This window comes from Chlorocebus sabaeus, chromosome 24, assembly GCF_047675955.1.
Source record: "Chlorocebus sabaeus isolate Y175 chromosome 24, mChlSab1.0.hap1, whole genome shotgun sequence".
NCBI lineage: Eukaryota > Metazoa > Chordata > Mammalia > Primates > Cercopithecidae > Chlorocebus > Chlorocebus sabaeus.
Window position 1 is genome coordinate 36,005,914 of NC_132927.1, and position 22,560 is coordinate 36,028,473.

Genomic DNA, 22,560 nt, shown 5'->3' on the forward strand with positions numbered 1-22,560 from the left:
AAAATAAGCCACATCATAAATCTGCATCTCTTGCAGCACCTAGTACAGTCATTTGCACATAATAGATATTTACAATATTATTGAAAAGATAATAGAAAAGATTCATGTGTTCAGAATTTTAAAAAGTATAGGGCTCAATATCTTCTGCAGTTCAGGCCTGGTATTAGAAAGAAAAAAATAGTAGGGAAAAAAGCAACTTCCACAGGGTCTTTCACTCCACTTTTGTATCCAGGCCAGTATGGCAAGAACTGACATTCACAATGGTCTTCCTGATCATTACCATTATAAGATGCTGAAGGACATTTTGAATCATCAGATTAAATTGTACATAAAGGTTGCTTCTAAGTAAATTTTATGGCACCAGAATTATTGCCTAATTACTATTTTTAAAGGGGTAAATCTTAGTTAACTGTGATTTTAGTTAATAAGAACTCCTGATTCTCAGCTCTGCTGGATAAATGAGCTTCCGGAGTTACAGAATGAATTGTCACCATGACTCCAACTGTTACAGCTTCTTTTCCTGTTGCAATGTAGATGTGTATTCTGGCTCAGGATGAATGTGTATATAAAACTAAGTCATTATATAAAGCTCCTTAAGATTTGTGTGCTTTCTTTTCTGCCTCTATTCATGGCAGAATTGTTAGGTAATGCCTGGATTTGAGCACTTCCGTCTTTAACCACAAAGGTCAAAGCAGCAAAATTGTGTGTTGAGAAAAATACTGCATCCCCTGCAGTTAAGCCTTTGGACTCTGTTGTGTTCTTCCAGTAAATGCCCATTTATGGTTAATATACTTTAGTGGGTTTCTATTACCTGCAACCAAATAGTCGCGCTGAGAAAGTGTTGTTCCTGAGCTAGGGATTGTAGGGAGAGGGGCCAGGAAACACTAGAAAGGCAGTATGGCTCAGTGGAAAGAGCCCAGCTTCAAAAACAATCAGGGCTCATTTACTGGCTGTGGAAACTTGCGCCAGTTATGTTGAGATTTTGTTTCCGCACTTGGAAAATAAAAATAAAAGTACCAATAGAATTTTGAACTTCTGAAGGTTAAAAATAATGTTTGTAAAGAGCCTGGCACAGTCACTGGCTCAATGATGCTATACGATTCCTAGGAAATTTTAGACTAATATCCTCAAAATAACCTTATTGACTAATATATCAAGTAGCTGAACTATATAATTAGTTAATTGGCTAGATATATGTAATATAAAACCCAAATAAAGAATTAAAGAGCAAAATAAAAATCAAAGTAAAGTTTTGTAAAAAGGGGAAAAAAAGTAAGTGCATTTTATCTAGTAAGAAATTCTGTAACAGCCAGAAGAGGATGCCCTTGGTTTAGCACTATTCTTCCCAATGGAGGTTACAATTCTATCATAAACTGGGGGCACAGGTGGGCTCATACAGATAAACTACCATGACATAAAGGTCCCTAAAGAAAACTCCACTTATTCTATTGGGAATATATTTTGTAGTAGCAAGCATTTGAATGTTCTTTCCTACTTAGGGGAAGAAAAGAAAAAAAACAAAACATGAACTATATATTCTATTGAGCAAAAAGGTAGACAGGATCATTTTGCCACTGAGAGATGATGGTGTGGTAAGTTATCTTTGAGAAGAATTTAAGAGTTTAAAATTTTAAAGTTAGGAATACTTCAAACATATTTATTGAATGGAATGAGTACTACAGAGTTTCTGGATATTCTTATGAATGCCCCATGAAAAAATAACAATACTGCCTATTTATTTATTTATTTATTTATTTTTTTGAGACGGAGTCTCACTCTGTCTCCCAGGCTGGAGTGCAATGGCGTGATCTCGGCTCACTGCAAGCTCCGTCTCCCAGGTTCACACCATTCTCCTGCCTCAGCCTCCCGAGTAACTGGGACTACAGGCGCCCGCCACCACGCCCTGCTAATTTTTAAAAAATTTTTATTTTTAGTGTAGACGGGGTCTCACCACGTTAGCCACGATGGTCTGGATCTCCTGACCTCGTGATCCACCTGCCTCGGCCTCCCAAAGTGCTGGGATTACAGGCGTGAGCCACCATTTTATCCAATAGTTATCTCAGACTAGATGCATCATAGTCATTGTTGAGCAACTTGTCTTTATAAGAATTTGCATGCTGAGGTGCTATATTTGTGCTGAACCCTCAATATGTGAGTAGTATCAGAAAGAAAATACAGACAACATAGTAGTTTCTGACAAGTGTATGCCCTGATGGAGGGGAGAAAACACCCCACCAAACTGAGTGGTAGTATTTAATTTTTAATTTTCAAAGTAACTTTTTGGACATAGAGCCTGTGTCTGAGATGGCTGTAAGAAGAGTGAAAAGGTTGTTTACTGCCTGGGCTTTCTCCCTGTAATCTTCATAGAGAGCTGTCTGCAGCCTTCCTCTGAACCTCAGCTCCTGTCAGGAAGCCCTTGCTACTTTCTCTGGTTTAAGCAAGCATTCCCTCCTTTTGTTCCTTCAGGTATAAGGGTGGTAGAGGCTCCCACTCTTGCTAGACCACATGCACCACATCATCTCTGGTTCGTTTTCCTAAACTCTGCCCTACTTTTTCATTAAACTCCATTCAATTACTCTTTTGAGTGTGCTGTTACCTGCCAGGCTCTGATTGATGGATTGCATTCACAAACCTTAATAGAAAAAATTCCGTTTTGTTTCTTTTTAAGGAAAGTATATTATCCAAACTATATTTTTTAAAGTGTTGCCTAATAGAAGTCCTCATAGATGGCATGTTTTTAATGAATAAATAGGTCTTGTCATCATTGTTGGCTGCTGTAAGTAAAGTCCATTGACTTTTGGTATAAAAAGACCTGGATTGAAATCTACTGTCTCTGTCTGTGGGACACAGGTACTTCCAATCCATTCTCAAGAGGAAAACAAATGGTGGCAAAACTTGTATCTTCCCTCTACCCTTTCTTCATTCTTCTCAAAGGAAGAAGCGTGATATTGGAGAGGGAATCGAGAAAGCCTGGCCTCATCCCCTCTCCCTGTCAGCCTGGCCTGTCCCCAGACTCACTGCTGCTCTGCTTCCTTGTATTGTGAGCTCCGTCCAGTGCAGGGGTGAGGTGCACATCCCCACTCAGTGCTGAGGGCACAGAAATCAGAGGAAGCCTCACTCTGGCCATAGTTAAGCAACTTTATCTGTAGCAGAACTGGTCATCTGATCTTCATTCGACCGGCTCCTTGGCATGTTTCTCAATTGACTTGCAACTTAATGTGATTGAATAACATTCTCAAATCCAAACCTCTGTCTTTGAGACTGATCTTAGGCAAGATTTGAACTAGAAGCTCATTTATATGTAAAATGATATATCTCTTTCTATAGGCCTAATTTGAGGATGAAATGAAATAATAAATGTAAACACTTAGCACAGTGCCTTTTATGGTTATAAGCAATAAGATACCTGTCGTGTTTGATCTGAGAGAAGTTTTGGGCTTTAAAAGTCTTTCAAATACCATGCTAAATTAAAATGTAATATTACTAAGTAAAATGAAAGACTTGAGATATATCCGTAGCACAAATATTAGTATTTTTATCATTTTCTTAAATTTTGGTTATAAATAAGAGGACTGGTCAAATAGAAACATGAAGGGCAATTAGCAGATTGTAATTCAAGAACTGGCACCAAATTTCACAATATAAGAAAAAAGAGAACTTATTCTTAGAATGTTTCCCCTATATTTAAAAGTTTTGATACCTTAAAAACATCCAGTGTGTTTGAGAAATCTAATACAACATTATTTTGAGTAAGAAAGATACCATAGAAAAATGTATATGAAATATATTTGTTATTTTAAATTTAAAGGCAGAATTCAAAAATTATATAGACAATATGAATTCAATTATTTTAAAATAATTTTAAATAATTTTTTTCTAGGAGAAAAAAATTATTTAAAATGCCAATGGTGGTTTTCTTTGAATAGGAGAATCTGCATCATTTAAATTTTCTGTAATTAATATATATTACTTCTGTTATTGAAAAAAATAAAATGAACTTAATTTAAACATAACAATGGCAGCTGGGTGCAGTGGCTCACACCTGCCAGAACTTTGGGAGGCCAAGGCCAGTGGATCATAAGGTCAGGAGTTCAAGACCAGCCTGGCCAAGATGGTGAAACCCCATCTTTACTAAAAATACAAAAAATTAGCCAGGTGTGGTGGCAGATGACTGTAATCCCAGCTACTCAGGAGGCTGAAGCAGAGAATTGCTTGAACCTGCGAGGCAGAGGTTGCAGTGAGCCAAGATCGTGCCACTGCACTCCAGCCTGGGGGGCAGAGTGAGACTCCATCTCAAAATAAATAAATAAATAAATAAATAAATAAATAAATAAATAAATAAAGTAGAAAGAAATTAGAACTATTATTCGTCATATAAAGCAAATTAACAATGTTAAGAGAATAAGCTTTGCTTTGAAACATATACATTCCATCCTCCTTCGACACCCACCAGTTAGTTTACCTATTAGCAGAAAAGAGAGAGGCATGGGTGCAGGTGTGAACCAGAGATGCAGGTAAGAAAAATCTGAATTTTGATTTGAACAAGAAACAGGACCAAATGAGAGAATAATATGTACTGCGGGGTGATTTTTCACTCATTTTCATAGCTTTGGTTTTGATAGGTATGGGGTTTAGAACAATATTTCAATTTAAAAAAATTAGAAGACACCACAGATAAAATGTAAACAATCTAAAACCTTAAAAAGCACACACACAAAGAGAAAGGACGATCTTTCAAAGTCCTCCCTGAGGAAAGATAATTACATTCAATATTTGTTGTATGCCCTCATATATTCTATGTTGACTTCTTCATTTTACTAATTAATGTTTCCTTGTGCATTTCATATTATTTTTGTAGCTTACCTTCTTCACTCGGTGCTATATTGTGAACAATTTTCCATGCCAGAATATGATTCCCCAAGATGATTTAAGTGGCTATATGGTCTTTCATTAGAAGGTCTATAATTTACTTATTCAATTGCTTGATACTTGGCATATTAGGATTGTTTTCAATATTTGCTATTGTAAAAATCATTGTCCGTACACCTTTGGGAACATCCCTGATGATGTTACAAAGATTTGATAATAAAACCCTTCCTTTATTGTTGCTAGCTAATTGGAAGTAAAGGCTTCACCTGCCTTTCTGGAGGATGGACACTCACAGAGTTTCTGAGACGAAGAAAGCCAAGCTTGGCTAAGATGCAGCATGTTCTTCCCAAGTCTGCTGTCATGGTGCAGCCCCCTTTCAAGGGTCAAAACCTATTTCATCTCCCAGCCAAAACTGCCTTCATGGCATCTGGAGTACTGAAGACCATTTATCTCAAACGAGGGCTATTTGGTGTAAAAAGAAAAACATGGTATATTCTCCTTGAATCAACTTAATGCAGAAGTATGGGGAAGAATTTCTAATTAAGGTAAATGCAAATGTCTTATGCAATGACAGACAAGTTCACATTAACTTCTAAGATGAAATATGTGATTAAAGAAATTCTTGGCTCGCGAAGCTGGCTTCTGAACCATCTCCACTGAAGGGTATACGTTCACACTCTATTCCCAGTGGGGAGCTTCCCTGACAGGGGAGAAGTGGGAGCTTGAAGTGCAGTGGGCTTCCACGTGGTTGCAGGTGCCTCTTGAACCACAGGGATGTGAGAAAGCATTCCAGGAACATGTCTTAGGGAAGTGTAGAGCTTTGGAGACGCACTGTGGGTGGGGACTGGCCAGGTATTCCTGAGGAATGTTTTGCTGAAAGGATGAAGCACCGCTCCAAAAGCTGAAGGCAAATCTGTGTATCCCATTTTGTATGCTCTTCCCTATTCACTCCTCTCTGTCTCCACGACACACACACCCTTTTTATTGACTGGCCCTGGATTTATTAGTCAAGGGAACAAAGGTTTAACGTTGACAAAAAAGAGAATTATCTATTCACTACTTGAATTTTGACGAAGTACATTTTACCATTACATTGATTTATAAGCCAAACTTAAGCATTTCCTCCATTGAGCTTATTAAGTATTTAAAAACTGGCTGGGAGATGCTAAAACCATATTTTATTAAAAAACAAGTTAAATTTAATTTTAATAATACATTTTAAAAAGCAGTCTTAAATATCTTGATTCTAACATGTCAAATGCATCATTAAAAAATCACTTTGGGGAAGATATAATTCAATGTGATAGTTTTGTTATAAAATGCTAGTTACTTAAAATGTTTTAATATATTTTTTAAAAAGGTTAATGTCTCTTCTGTTATATTGGCTACCTCATTTCTGTTAGAGATGGCTAGAAATAAAAGTTGAAAAAAGTCACCCTTCATATGAACTGTTTAATTTTTATGAGTATTATTTTGACATAGGCTGCCATTAGTCACTTAAGAATTAGACTTCTGTCATAATTTAGTGATGACTTCTCTTGTTTTATAAAAACACAAACATACAAAGCAAAATCTAGAGCAGTTGTATGTTTAAAGAAAGCAGGCCAAGATGAAGTGTTAATTCTTAAGGACCATTTTATCATTTTAGGGAGAAACTGTTGCAGGCCGAAAGAGTGAGGGTTGTGATCAAGTCAGTATACCACTGAAGGCTATATGAGTAAACAGCAAACTGTTCTCATAAATGCAGAATGTTGCTAAATTGACAAACTGCATCTGCCTCCCAGAAGGAACGCTGAGGGCAGTCATGACCCAGGCACAAGTGTTTCTTATGATTAGGCAAATCTGAAGCTTGTTAGCAATAATATGAACCTGTGATCAATCAAGCAGCTGACCAATTGTTAGCTCCTCCTCTCTGCTCTTTCTACTCAATAAATACAAAGAGCTGTAGAAGCTCAGGGCTGCTGTTCTTGCTCACTAGAAACCGGGAACCCTCTTCTTCTTCCCCTGGGAACTTCCTTTAAAGCCATTTCTTTTGTTTTTTTGTTATTATTTCTACGTTTGTCCCCCTTCCTTCAGTCTTATAATGATGGTCTCAAGTAGTAACAGTAACTGTTGTAGTGACCGTCTCAAGTAGTAATTGTGGCAGTGTGCCACAAGAAACCAGAGACAGCTGATTCTAGCAGAATTGCTTTCAAAGACAATAATGGCCTAGAATGCAAATTAATGCATTTCAATTTACTTATCAAAGAAAATGTGGTCAGCCAGACGGATTTGGTAACATTGAATTTAATAAATGTATTGAATTAAGGAGAAATTAAAATCATAAACCACAAAAATAAAATCATACAATAAAAATCCGATTGAGGAGCTTGAGGAGGGTGCCAATATCAAGCACTAGGGAAGCGGGTCAGCGTCTGAAGGCAGGTGGCCCTTCTGCCTGGATCAGTAGAGGGTCCATGACCGCATTTGGTGTGAGCTCCAGTGGTGGCTCCTCTGTCTGCCCAACGTGCATCTCTGCACACAGAAGAGTGCTAACCTTCTGATGCTCGGCGCAGCCCTGTTCACGGACAATGTGGTGATTGCTGGAACCTCACATCTCTGAAGCAAGGCCCAGCAATCAACCACACCCCACATGCATTTGGGTGAGGTAGAAAGCTGTGGGACTACTCAGCAGTGATTCCCTACAGGGAGAAACAAAATGCAGAGATAGGTCTGGGATCTGCACCAGGAGGAAGTCTTTATAGTAGGATAAGGGCCCATATGAGCCATCAGGTGGTGGCGCGGTGGAACTGTGCACCACCCCTAAACCAGATATGTTGAAGCCCCAAACCTCTGTACCTCAGAATGTGACCTTACTGGAAACAGGGTCTTTATAGAGATAATCAAGTTAAAATGAGGTCCTTAGGGTGGGCCCTATTCCATTATGACTGGTGTCCTTATTCAAAGGGGAAATTTGGACACAGTGGGAAGATGATATGAAGATACACAGGGAGGAGGCACCCAGTGACTGGAGTACCCCATCTGCAAGTCGGGAGCACCAAGGATGGCTGACAAATGCAGACATTAGAAGAGGCAAGGAAGGGTTCTCCCTCAGAGCCGATAAAGAGAGCATGGCCCTGTCAACATCTTGATTTTGGACTTCTAGCTTCTAGAACAGTGACAGAATAAATTTCTATTGTTTTAAGAAACCCAGATTTTGAGACTGGGTATGATGGTTCATGCCTGGTAATCCTAGCACTTTGGGAGGAGGCTGAGATGGTGGATCACTTGAGGTCAGGAGTTTGAGACCAGCCTGGCCAACATGGTGAAACCCTATCTCTACTAAAAATATAAAAATTAGCCGGGTGTGGTTGCATGCACCTGTAATCCCAGCTACTTGGGAGGCTGAGGCAGAAGAATCACTTGAATCTGGGAGGTGGAGGTTGCAGTGAGCTGAGATTACACCACTTCACTCCAGGCTGAGAGTTTAAAAAACAAAAACAAAAACAAGAAAACCCAAAACCCCAGATTTTGGTACTTTGGTAGAGCAACCCTAGGAAACTAACATGGGTGGGGAAAGAGCAGAGGACATAGAAACTGTCGTGCTTTATCCTTTAGAATACTGCAGCTTCTTCACCTGCTCCTACTGCCTTCACTCATCCATATATGGGCTGTAAGAATTTTCTACTGTTCACAGCTTTCAGAATCACCTCACTCACTCTGGGTTTTCCAGGGGCTCTGCTCTTGGTCCTCTTCTCATCTGTTCACATTACTTCCATCATCTTGAATATCACCTGGGCTGATGCTCCCTGTAGAAACAGAGTATAATGTGCCCCATGTTCCATTTGTGAAAAATCTACATCCATACCTATCATTTTGTAAGCCTGGAGTTTCCTTAGGAATCTTCTCCACCACTGCCAGCAAAGAGAGTTCCTAATTAGACCTTCCTAATGAGCAGCTGCCTGTGAAGGGAATTCTGGGTCTATATAGTATGGGGACAATGCTGCAGATACAGATATTGAAGATTAATTATACACAATAAAGCCATGTAGAAGAAACTTCGTCTAAAAGGTTGGAGGCTGAAAAACATAAAGAAAAAAGAAAACCCTCTTCTAAATCTAGTAACCGTTAAAAAAAAATCAGGCACCAAACTCAGCTTACTATCTTCCTTCCCCAAATCATCTCTTCTGGGCTCTGTCCTGGAAAATGGCATTGCACCCTGCTGATCAGCGAGTCTTAGTGCTGGGCTAGGGTGAGGCAACTGAGCTTCCTTGGGTGCAAAATTCAAGGAGGCACTCACTTGAGAGCTGGCTCTCAAGGCCAGCTTTCATCTTGAAGGCCAGCTTTCATCTTGAAGCCCCACAGCTAGTTGGTTACCAGCTCCAGTCCAATCTCCCTCCACACCATCTGTTAGCTGCACCTATCCATGGTGGGTGCTTGGCAGGGATGCTGGGTTAACATCAAGGATCAGGGACAGGTGAACATCTTTCTATTCTTTCTGTGGCTGTTCTAGTAAAGATCTGGGTCTTTTGGCACCTGGGTGGAGTTAGGTTACAATTATCACTCTATTCATCTAGCCTTCAGTATCTTGCACCTTTGTTGTGTCTATGTGACTCTCTGAGATGTAGAGAATAAAGCCCAAACTCCTTGGCACAGGCATCCAAGTTTCTTCCCATTGTGATCTCAACCCACCTTTTCAGCCTTATCTGGCACCATCATTCCCACCCCAAGAACTTTACAACCCATCTCAGCTTGTTTAACTCACCATTCTCTGCATGTGCCTCACACTCCACATCTTTGCACTTTAGCTCATGTTCTTTCTTTATCCGGGTTGGACCTTCTTCATCTGGCAAAAACCAAACCAGGACCCGGCTCTGAAATCCACCGCCCCTGAGAATCTTCTGTTGCTCAAACCCTGCATCATGGCTTGTTTTTTTTGGAGACAAAGTCTTACTCTGGTGCCCAGGCTGGAGTGCAGTGGTGCGATCTCAGCTCACTGCAACCTCTGCCTCCCAGTTTCAAGCGATTCTCCTGCCTCAGCCTCCTAAGTAGCTGGGATTACAGGCAGGTGCCACCATACCCGGCTAATTTTTGTATTTTTAGTAGAGATGCGGTTTCACCATGTTGATCAGGCTGGTCTTGAACTCCTGACCTCGTGATCCGCCCACCTTGGCCTCCCAAAGTGCTGGGATTACAGGCATGAGCCACTGTGCCTGGCCAGTGGCTCTTGTTTTATGCTACCCTTTGCTTAGTTAGCATTTCCACATAGCCACCTGTCCTCTCTCCCAGCACAGTGACGAGAGTTTCTGGCTGCTGGCACAGTGCCAAGTGATCCTTGTAACCTTCACACCACTTTGTATAGAAGGATAACTCCACAAATATTCACTGAACCCATGTGTAAAACTGGTAAAAGGCAGCTTTTTATAAGCAATCATTCCTTTTTTTCTCCAACTGCTACTCCTTTCATTCACTTCTACCTCTTTGTCTTTGACGTTTGATTGTAGCAGTGAACCAAAATATGCAATTGGACTTGTACAAAAAGCAGTGAGGAATTATTAGAAGACTTCACATGGTGAGGGCAGGAATTATCATCTCTCTTATTCACAGCCCTATTCTTAGTGCTTGGCACACAGTCAGTGCTTAATAAGTAATTACTAAAAGGGTGAGTTCATGGCAATTACAATTGTTTTTGCCCGTGTTTTGTTGCATATTGCTGTACAGTTTATGTAAGGATTTATATCACTTTCAAGTTTTTTAAAACTATCTTAAATATCTGCATCCACCCCACAGAGTACAATGTGAAGAGTGATTGACAGTTTACCACTTTTCAGTTTTCTATTAATGACCCAGAAAAACCATAAGCCAGGTTAGGGTTTGACTCCACAGTCCTGGAGAGAAATAAGGTGAGCACTTGCTCTCAGCCCTCCCAGAATGTCATTGAGTGACTTCATCACTTCAAGCTTTTGTGTTTTCTGGTGGGACCATGCATGAGAAGAGAGGGAGAACGTTCTACATTTAGTAACATTTATTTATGCATTCAGTATCAAGTACATAAGTGCAAATATCCAGAGTCCGTAACTGAATCCATTAGGAACTACAGAGAAAGTAATACAAATTGTAATAAAGTTAACATGCTGGTACTTTTTAGTAACCATACATGTAAATCAGCCCACCAATCCCATACAATAAAACTACGGCATGTTTGTTTTGGGTTTATTCATTTATTTAATTATTTTAAGTTATACAAAACTGATTACCATAAGTACGGTCGACTGTTTTTATTTTTACGTTGTGTGTGTTGGAAAAATGCTAAAACATCAGTCTACAATTCTATATATTGTTATTAAAGATTAATCCAACCAGCAACCCAAGGACATATAAGCGATTTCCACTATTGCATCAGAGCACTCGGCAGGAAAGGCCTAGCCACAGGCAACGTTAGAATCTACAGAAGCATTGCAGAGAAGAGAAGAACACCGAAGAGGGAAAGAGAACTTGGGCTCTCACCATCATGCACTTTTTTTAGCAACACAAAATTAAAAACCACATCTAATACACTTTTCTCTATACTTTAGTGGTTGACACAAGTGACTCAAATATCCTAAGATACAAGGAACAGCCTAAAAACAGCTGTTTTAAGGTTTGTCTCTAAGATTATGGTACTGGGGGGAGGAGGGGAACAATCAATTTGCAGTAACGAGTAAGAAGAGAGCTGTTACCACTCCAGACATTCCTGTTTGTGTCCAGTCCCCGGTGGGAAATCAGTTTACTCAGCGTGCCTCTTAGCGCCTGGGATTTTAGCCTGAATCCTAAAAAGACAATATCAAAAGGTAGTAAATCACAAGTGTTATTAATGAAATCATTTTATGTGTTGTTGCTTTAATTAGCTAAGTGACCAAAGAGCTTAGTATTCCAGAAGATATTATAGTCTTTATGTATGTACATCTGTAAATACTCTTGTATAAAGCAGTAAGAAGGAAGTAAAAACTGGATAATGAAAATAACAACAACAAAAAAGAGAATCGGAAGAAAGCCACATATTTTAGATCTTTTTAGGTGGATGAACATATTGACTTATTTCAGGATTACAGAAGCTATGATATAGTTAGGGTGATTATTTATCCCCCATCTGGGACACTTCAGAAAGAGAGAGAAAGTGCTATTACTGACCATGCCAGGAAGATGAGCATAACTAGGAATGGTTATATAACTAGGGATGTCATCTGTTCCTATGTCGGACATAGGAAAAGAAACCCATGTTCACCCTCAGAGTAGTCTAACTATCCACAACTGGAATTTAAAAACCTGGGTCCTAGTCTCAGCTATTCTATTAATTAGCTATGTGGCATCCAGCAAGCTAAGGGACTTTCCTGGTCCTAAATACTCATCATTAAAATGTGGGCATAGACTAGCTACCTCCAGGGTCCTGAAATTCTGTGATGCTCACAATGTAGCAGCATGATTTTAGGACAGGTTTACACTGGAAGTGTTTTGTTAATTTGAAGAGTTATGAGCTCATCGTGCAGAGCTCATCGTGCAGATTTTGATTGAGACCTCCCTCTGTGCCACGAGGTACCCTTCCATGTACTGGAATTCGGTGGTCAACAAAAGGGAAAAGATGCTTATTCTCATGGAGTTTTCATTCCTGTAGGAATTGAGGAGACAGAAACAAACTAGAAGACAAGAGACGTTCAGATGGTGATAACTGCTATAAAGTAAAACAAGGTGGTATGGCAGGCAGTGAGGGGCACAGTGGTAAGGTGGGCAGTACCTCCTTTAAATCCATTCATCTGAGAAACTGATCCTCAGAGGACAGGAAGGGGCCATCAGGCCAAGATCTGGATGTGAAGTGTTTCAGGAAGAGGGAGTAATGAGTGCAGAGGCATCACAGAGAGGACAAGCTGGCAGCAAGGAATCGAGAAGCTCGTGTGCTCGGGGTATGGATAGGGGAGGTCTGAAAGGCAGGCAGGGACCAGATGGTGGATGTTGGAGTTTGTGGGATGTGGTAAGGAGTTTAGATTCTAACCTGTGTGATGGGAAGCCATTGATGAATTTAGGCAGGGGAGTGACGTGATCTGTTTAATGTAAGAACATCATGATGGTAGCTGTGTGAAAAAAAAATGGGGAAATGGGAGTAGAAGCAATGAATTGAGGGAAGGAAACCCACAGCAGTCCAAATACCAGAAGGCAATGCCTGGATTGTATGGCAGACATGGAAGTGAAGAGAGGGGAACAGTCTCAGGGTTAGTTTAGAGATGAGGCTGCAGGACCCACTTGATCTGTTCATGAACTGAATGCACAGGCTAGGATTAGAGGAAGAGTAATCAAGGAAGTTTCTTTGGTTTTTGGCCTGAATGCCAAAAAATGCCATTTACCAAGATGGTGATGACCGAAGGAAATACAAGTTCTGGGGTAAGATTGCAAGATGTGTGGCTAAGTGAATCTGAAAGGTCTATGAGACACTTTAGAGAAATCTTACATAAATAAGCAGATAGATCTGGTGCTTAGTTGAAGAGGTCTGGGCTGGAGACACAAGTTTGGAGCCCTAGACATGAGATAACCTTTGGGGTCACAGGACCAGAAGGGAGGCAGACAAGAGGAGGAGAAGCCAGGAGAGGACACGTGCAATGGTGGCCGTCTAACTTCTATTTGAATACTTGAATGAATGTCAGAGTACTCACTCCTTCATGGGGCAGATGGCAACTCTAATCATTACTCTTTCCCCCATATTTCAATCAAATCTCAGAACTTCTAAAATTTCCATTCACTGCTCTTGAGAGAAAAAGAGAAATCCTACTCTTTTTATAATGTTAGACCTCCAAGTATTTGAGAATGGCTATGGTGTCCTTTTAAAGTCATCTCTTTTCCAGGGTAATCATCCCCAGCAAAGTTTACTCTTCACTGCCCATTAACTATCACATTTCTAATACCCTGGTCATCTTTGGGGCATTACTCCAATGTATTAATGCATCTGTTAAAATGTCCAACCCTGAAACTGAACACAGATATGGGATGGCTAATGTGGAATATAATATGACTGTTGCCTCTGTTGATTTAGACTTTGTACTCCTACTAATAACAACTCAACTTGCATTGATTTTTTAAAGATGCTTCAGCACATCATTGACTCACATTTGGCTGTGACCAATCAAGCAATTAAAAACCCCTGAGGTATTTTTTACATACACACTTATTGTTACCCTCTCTCATCTATCCCTCCCCGCATTCTATAGTTGTAAAGTTGACTTTTTAGAAACCTAAATGTAGGACTTCACTTTCCTTATTAATTTCATTTTATTGATTTCAATTCAGCATTCGTGTTTACTCAAGATCCCTTGATTCATTTTGATTCTTGAGCTTGCCATCTTCTGAATTTGCTTTCGCTTCAAGCTGTACATCATCTGGGACTTTGACAAAGATAATTGATTTGTCTTCACATAGTCATGAGAAGTAATGGGGTTGAAAATAATGGGATCAAAGGCAGAGCCATGTGTCACATACCTTGCCCCAGACACATATTTGATGGATTAATGAACATCTTTAGGGTCTACTATTTCAACCTTCTAGAATTCTACCACCTGTGCTGTCATCTGGATCATACATCTCCATGTTTTTCCACAAGGACACCAAGAAGACTTGTTGACTACCCGCACTAAAATCAGAATACTCACTGGCTAGGGAAGTCCATCTCATCTCAGGGTTTAGTGAACATACAATGATCTGTTCTGATATCTACAGTTTTACTAATTCATTCTGGATTTTTGCTTGAAATCAGGCCTTCAATTTATCAAATATAACATCTAGAATCTTTCTTCTCATTTGAAGATTGTGACAGCTCCTTTCCAATTTTAGTTTTCAGGATGTCCTTTATTCCAGGAGATTTATCAAAGGTCACCAAGAGAGCTTCTAGGTAAAATTACAAGCTATTTTGTCATCTAAAATATAACTCACCTAGACATAGGGAATTGTATTCACTTAAAGCAGATTTCTTATTATGGTCTCACTTACTCAAAGTTTTAATTTCCTCTACAGTGTTTATTTTGCCTTTTGAAATGTGAGGCATTTTTTCTCATTTTCAAAACTCTAAGAAGTGTTATTATGTATTATTAACCCCCATTTTAAGCTGGAAAACTGAGACAAACAAAGGTGAAACGACCTAGACAGGGTCACTCAGTATGGAGGAGAGGGTGGCCCTGGGGTCTACTGGCTCAGTCTGGGACTGTCCTCTACCTCCAAGCCCCATGAACTGATCTCTAAGCAGTAACAGGATGATGATGATGACGAGGGTTTCCAACATCTAAGAATACTTTACAGACATTACCTCATTTGATCACCAAGAACCCTGTGAGGTATTAACAATTCCAATTTACAGATAAGGAAATAGGCTCATAGAGTCAAATAACATTTATGATGAGCCCATACAGCTAAAAATGCCAGAAATGGACTCAGTCTATCTGATTCTAACAATCATGTTCTTAACTGTTCCACTAAAATGGTGTAAGTTCTTTCACTGGAATTATTCTAAGGTAGCATTAGAATTTCAGAGTTTGAAGAGGCCTTAGAGTTAAGAACCCACCAATAAATTTCCTTCAAAATGTAGTGCCAGGCAAAACAGGTTATTTTGAAGAATTGTTATTTCCTCCTTTCTGATAGATAGGAAGAACCATGTAACTTGCCTAGTTTCTCTTTTTGTCCTAGCTACCAGGAAGTTAAGAGCCAACTCTGCCTGAAGCTCAATTACAGAAGCCATATTAGTCATAGCTAACATTTCCTTTCCATTCTTTTTCACAGCATTGATTTCCAATTGTAACTTAACAAGTACATTGTATATACTTTATATTCTCTGCCATCTCTCTTTTTCCTCCATTTTAACCAGGCCATGCCCTTGTCACTTTTGTTTGAATTATGATAACCTCCTAGCTCATGGCCACATCTCTAGTCTCTCCCCTCTCCAATTCTTTTCTCACTAGACTGCCATAGTGATCTTTAAAAAACTGATGACATCAATCCCCTGCTTAAAAACATCAAGGGCTGGCCATTTCCTGCTGGGTTGGAGTCACAACTCCACAGAGCATTCACCACCTGGCCTCAGCCTCTCTTCCTACATTCTTTCCAGGAAAGAATGTAGTCTAACCTGGAGAGGGGAGAGATTTACATTTTCATGCTTCTCTGTCTTTGCTTTATTACCTCTTCCTCTTGCAACATCTTTCCCCTTATCATCCACGTAATGACTGTTTACCCATCCTTCAAGGCCCAGGTCGAATGCCACCTTATCTTAACAGTTTTCCACTATCCCGTCCAGGAAGGAACAATTGTTTCCTCATCTCTCCAACTTTAGTATTTCATATAGCTCTACTATACTTATTGTACTTATTATATTTTATTATAGTTATTTCTGTATAATTTTCTCTGCACCACTGGGCTAAGAGCTCTTTTAGGGCTGAAATCATTTCATTTATCTTTATACCCTCTGTACCTGTCATATGAAGTGTCCAGAAAATAACAGGTACTCCTCTTTTTGGACTAAACCAACAAACCAAATGAAAAAGTAATAGGTGTGATTTGTGATCCCCAAACTAAGTATTAGACAACGTAGGTCTAGAACTTCTGTCTTCCAGTTTCCAAACTCCTATTCTGGTGTTCTTTGCTATAGTTTATGAACACAGTTCTAGCTGCCAAAAAGTCACCTGGAGAGTTCATTAAAATATAAATTCTAGGTTACCAATCCTAGAAATTTTAATTCTATAAGTCTGTGTGGAGTCTTAGAATTCATATTTTTAAACAGGCTCCTCAGGTTTGGCTACCACCAAGTCTCACACTGTGCTATGCTACCATTTTTAAATACAACATAAAATGATTATTTTATGCTTAATGTGTTGATTTTCATTAGGTATTGGTACACCTGGGTCAAAGCTCGTAAGTTCAGGCATTTTGAAATGTGTCACAGATCTCTCAAAGATCTAAATTCAACATAGAATTCTATGAGTTCCTAATGACTTTAAGAGGAAAAACGTAAATAATACACAGTAAAAAACAAGTTTATAAACTTCAGAGAGAACTGAAGCACATCACATATAATCTAATAGCAGAGGAACTTTAATGTGATTAGCCTTTCTTATTTTGTTATTACACATCTTTAACTACCTAAAATGCCTCTCTCTAAATCTGACCCTCACCTAGGTCCAGCCACATTATCATCAGATAATTAGATAGAGTTTTTGTGAAAAAGTCTAGTCCTTTGGTGACATATATTTGTAGCTAAAGATTAGGCTAGCTTTTTAATAAAATAAAATATTGAATAAAAATTCAATATAAGAGCTATCACTTTAGCTGACTATATACCTAAAAATAGTATGTAAGAATTAGGGAAAACTCCTAAGTTTAATGACCATGTTAGCTGTGGAGATGTAAAACTGAAATCTCTATCTCCTAATGTATCAGGGAGCCATAAAGTAAGCCTTAAGACTCAGGTTTAAAAAGCAGTGGTATTACACACATACACACAGTTGTTGAGTTAAAATGCTGTGATGTACTTAGTTGGCAAACATTTTATGTCTTTTAAAGTTTTAAAAATAATTCAAAGTTTTAAAAGTAATTTTAATGATTTTAAAAATTAGGGCTATTCATTGTTTAAAAGATTAAAAATGTTAACTTAATTGTTTTTATTTGAATTAAACTGTTAATTTTACTTTTTTGAATCAAGTTTCCTTCTTTCCTCCAGTGCATCTTGTTCTTGTACATGGGCCAGTCCTTAGAGGTTAATATCATTCATTCATTAAAACTTACTATGAAACCTGAAATAAACCACTCGGTTTTATTTAATTGAGAGTTAAAAATCTTATGCTTATTTTCTAAAATAATATAATTGAGAAGAGAATGAACATATGACTCCAGTAAGTGAATGATCATAAATCAGTCTATCATTTTACTATCTTCTCATTACCCCTACCCTAATCCACTCAAAGGCCTGTGTAAGAGAGTCTCTCTTTTTATGCATTGCACTATGTGACTTACTTTGCCACAACAGCATTTATGTGAGTCCTCACAAGTCCCAGATATTGGTCAATCTGTGCCTACACAAAGAAAAAAAAATAATGAGCACATCCAAAGATGATGAGGTGAAAATTTAATGTCATTGTTTGACAACACATAGAACTTACCTGGTGCTTAACATACACTACAGGTAGAGTAAACATTGAAACCACAGCTGGGATGAAAAACAAATATAGTATTAAAATTCTGAGTTATCAATAAGAATACACTTATAGACACATTTTAATATGGTTATATGATATTATAGAATTATTTGGAATATCCAGCATTTTATTTTATTTTTTATCTCCTATTTTGAAAAGCAATATCCAGCATTCTAGATAAAAGATGACAGGGCAGTTCATAGGGAAAATAAAATGACACTGAGCCCTGTACAGGTATTTTGTAATTATCCCTAGAATTAGGATAAACTCTCCCCTCCCAAGATGAAAATGAATCTCTATCTATAGCTGCCACTGTAAACAGGTCCAAATATATATATATACACACACATATATATATGTGTGTATATATATAAAAAAATAAGCCAAAAAGAAGCCAGTTATGTTTGAAGAAAAAAAAACTTTTAGACTTAGGAATTCATTATTAGTATATAATATATATTATACTCTTTAATTGAACTATGATGGTAAGAGAAGTGCTCTGCACGCAGGGATCTCTGGCATTCGTTCCTAGGAATCTCTTTAAACAAATAAAAACCTTAGAGCCTAGGAAGCAGCATTTTCACAGAGGGTGTGAAGGAAGGCGTATACACTCTCATCTGCTCTTACCCATGAGCAGCAGGGTCAGGCCATTGAAGAGAGCGCCAACGTAGGTCAGGAGCCACATCAGGACTGCAAACTGAAGAACGAAAGCATTATCAGCACTCCTAAAACCCTTCCTGACAAGTAAGAGTCTCATATCATTGACTTTTACTTAGAATTTGAATTTGAGTCAGAGTATATCATGATTTCAATAGTCAATGAAAGGCGTTGAAAGCTCATCACAGAATCAATGAAAGGGGATCCAGTCCTTAGTTCTCTTGGAACCCTTTGGATCACTTTGTTATAAGGTTTGAGGGACTCAAGGAAATAATCTAGGCCAGGGGTTAGCAAGCTGTGGCCCTTGACCTGTATTTGTATAGGCCCACAAGTTAATAAAGGTTTCTACATTTTTAAATGTTCAAATAAAATCAAAACAAGAGTAATATTTTCTAATATATGAAATGATATTGAATCAAATTTTCAGTGTTCAGAAGTCTATGGGCACACAGTCAAGCCCTTCCTTTTTGTACTGTCTTTTTCTGCTTTTGTGCTACAATAGCAAAGTTGAAAAGGTACCACAGATGGTGTGGCTTGCAAAGCCTAAAATATCTACCATCTGTCTCTTTATGGACAAGGTTTGCTGACCCCTGTTCTGGCCCACAATTTTTACATTACAAATACAACCATGGCCTTAAAAGCACTAAGGTAAGTAATTACAATTGCCCTGGTATCTCTCTTCAATCATCATATGGCAAGTCATTATTCCAGTCAGGCATTTTGAGGGTCAAGACCACATTTTACATTTTTCCTTCTGCCCTTCTTTGAACAGTTACCGGACAGCTCCCGGTACAAGCCCCTGCCAGGGTGTGTAGGAAGTGCTGTGGGAGCACAGAAACTTCACGACTACTTTGCCTAGGCTTCCCCAGCTCTGCTTATGGCCGTGCTGAATCACGATTGACTTTGATTCTACACGTAAGTCACCAGGAGGCCAAAGCAACTTGTTCAAAGGAACCCAGCAAATTCAGCGAGAGCCCCAGGTGCCCCTGATCCTCATCAAGTGAGGGGCTGGGCATACCTCTACCCTTCAGATGGCTCAGCCTCACAGCTGTAACTATGTAAGCACACTTGGAGGTCTTACTATTAATATTAGTAGAATCTAGAGTTTCTTTCAATGCAAAAGTATATATGGTTTTTACATTCCCTATCTAGATTTTTTATCTCAATATTCATTTTGAGAAATTATCAGAGGAACTAAAAATGGTTTAAAGAGAGAATCTGGTGTGTTTTAAAGACTATACAGCTAGGAGCTATGTGACCTGGGTTTGATTCCAGCTCTGCTAGTGACTCACTGGGCAACCCTGGACAAATGTCTGAGCCACATTTTCATCACTGGCGCAATGAACGGATTAGACTGGTTCATGGTGCCATACAACTGGAGGTCTTCTGACTCTGACTCTAGAATATAATTAGCACTTGCTTTTTATTCTTCTTGAGGTAGCAGTGTATATTATTACACCTTTAGGGAAAGTAACAGTCAAGACTGTAAAGTGAACAGTTTAAGCAACTATACTTTTAAGGAATCCACCAGGTCCTGGACAAGGAAGAGCCTCCTCAGTTCCTTAAGTGTGCTGTTCACGTAGAACTGCAGGCAGTCCGTGTACTTCTGAATCTGCTCCTGAGAAAGGGTGATCTCAAGCTCCAAGTAGGCCCTGTCAACAAACCATCCCCACAGAGAATTCCATCAGAGGGAATCATGAGACAGGCTGCCAAACCCCAGTAACAGCTAAGCGTTCCTACTCTCACTCTGAGGGTGAGGGCGGGTGTCATCTCTGGGGGGTTATGCCAGCCAGTGAGGGCCACAGGGCACCACACACACCTGCTTCCAGTGCACTGGGAACACAGAAAGCATGGTTCTCAGTGGAGCGTTGTGACTGTTTCTGGCTACCTAAGACACAGCATGGGTGGGCTGAAAATTCAGAGAAACCAGCTGGGACCAGAGAAAAAAAATCAGTGTCAAATCAGCTCTTTTGCTGAATTCTGCATACATGACTTCATGGAGATGAATTATCCTTTTTTAAGTAGTTGAGATAGCCCCAAATCCTAGCTGCCAACTGTTCCTCATCAGAACTCTAAGAATTCATGTTTAAATTCTGGGATTTACTTCCAGGTTTATAGAAAGAGCACTGAAAACTCAAGTGACCAGGGCCGTATTAAAATACTCATGGATTCTACTGAGTGGTGTTTTTAGTAATGACATTTTTCATTAGTTCAAATGGTTAAATTTAACTGTTGAGTGGGAAAAACATGTAAAATACAAACATATAAAAATCATCCCAGCTTAAGCCTCCTCTGCTTGGCCAGCTCCTCTACAGTTGTCCATCCTTCCTCTCTCCTTTCCTGCCTTCCCTCTGCTTTAAGACAGCACCTGTTATCTACCTAGAGGATATTTCTGGAGTGCTTTAAGTGCTTACTTAACTCTGTGAATTGAGATTAAAAAGAGTAAAGCAATATTTGCCTTGAGTTTTCAGGAGAGTTATGGACTGAATATGTCTTCCCCAAATTCATGTTGAAATCTTAACCCCCAATGTGATAGTGTTAACAGGTGGGGCCTTGGGGATGTGATTAGATCAAGAGCACACAGCCCTCATAAATGGGATTAGTGCCCTTAGAAAAGAGGCCCAAGGGAGCTTGTTCACTCCGCCCCATAGTAAAAGTGAGGACACAGTGAGGACCTGGCAATCTGCAACCCAGGTGAGGGCCCTCAACAGAACCCTACCCTGCTGGCATCTTGATCTTGGATTTCCCAGCCTCCAGAACTGTGAGAGATAGATTTCTGTTGTTTATAAGGCACTCTGTCTATGGTATTTTGTTATAGCAGCTGGCAGTGCTAACACCTCCCTCTGCCACATGTCATATATCCTCTTAGTTAGTAGATTGCCCTTTTATTTTTGTATTTCCTCCTCCTCAAGGTGCATTCAAATCAGGTTTCCCCAGTATAAAAATGTAGAGGAGGATACATGAGAAGGCTGTTCATGAACCCTGCACCCCCGCCAGAAGGTTGGCCCTTTGGTGTTAAACTTCTAGAGAGAGCATGGAAATAAAGACCCAAATACCCTAGTTCTGGTTTCGTGCTATTTACTGGCCACCTGGCCTTGAGCATGTCACGTCACTTCTCAGAACCTCAGTGTTCCCACCTGTAAATAGGGATGAAAATACCTGCTGTGCCTTTCTCATATTGCTGAGAGGATTAAGTAATTGTTGGATTATGATTACTGTTAGTAGTAAATACGTATAAAAACTCAACAAAGCAATAAGTATTGGAATAAGAATAATCGGGTTTGTTTCAGAAATTCACCGGAAATGTTAGCTATTCAAAGACAGTGTGTTAGGGGAGACTCTAAGAGGTCTTTTGGGTCTCAGAGAAACATGACTCAAGTGCATCTGTGAGCTGCAACAGAGGTGAGGGGAAAAGCCCCTGGTCAGGGGGTGAGGGTTCCTCAGCCGAGGCACTCACTTGAAAGGGTGGCCCTCGTCGGTTTTCTGCACAGCTTGCAAAACAGACTTGTAGATGCGGAAACTGATGGTGGCTGAGAGTGCGGCCAGGGCCAGGTAGGCCACGACGCTCACCACACTGAACTGGGTCAGGGAGAAGAGCAGCAGCAGGAAACTCCCAAACACGATGCCCGTCTGCTTGATGTCCCGCCAATATAGCAGGTCAATAGCTGCAGAAGGAGACACAAAACACACCCGACTGAGCTCCTGCAGTGCCATCACATGAACCACTGTGGCTCACTCCACCAAGCTGTGGTTGCTGTGGGTTCTTACCTGGCATCTGGATTCCTAAACACAAGTGAGCAGACACATGGCTATGCCAAGGGCACTTACTGTCATTCTACTTTGGTTTGGAAGAATCTTT

General features: G+C 39.6%; 1 protein-coding gene across 3 annotated transcripts in view; it reads right to left on the reverse strand.

Annotated features, from left to right (window-relative positions):
• Positions 1-11,111: 11,111 nt before the first annotated feature.
• RTN1 (reticulon 1) overlaps positions 11,112-22,560 on the reverse strand; it is a 264,816-nt gene continuing 253,367 nt past the window's right edge. For all 3 annotated transcript variants that reach the window (XM_037984070.2, XM_007986832.3, XM_037984072.2), the window contains 6 exons: positions 22,159-22,366; positions 20,215-20,353; positions 18,672-18,741; positions 18,009-18,055; positions 17,863-17,921; positions 11,112-11,657 (listed from right to left, as the gene is read on the reverse strand). In XM_037984070.2, the coding sequence (XP_037839998.2) occupies positions 11,615-11,657; positions 17,863-17,921; positions 18,009-18,055; positions 18,672-18,741; positions 20,215-20,353; positions 22,159-22,366 (566 nt within the window). In that variant the 3' untranslated portion in view covers positions 11,112-11,614. The remainder of the gene's footprint in view (positions 11,658-17,862; positions 17,922-18,008; positions 18,056-18,671; positions 18,742-20,214; positions 20,354-22,158; positions 22,367-22,560) is intronic.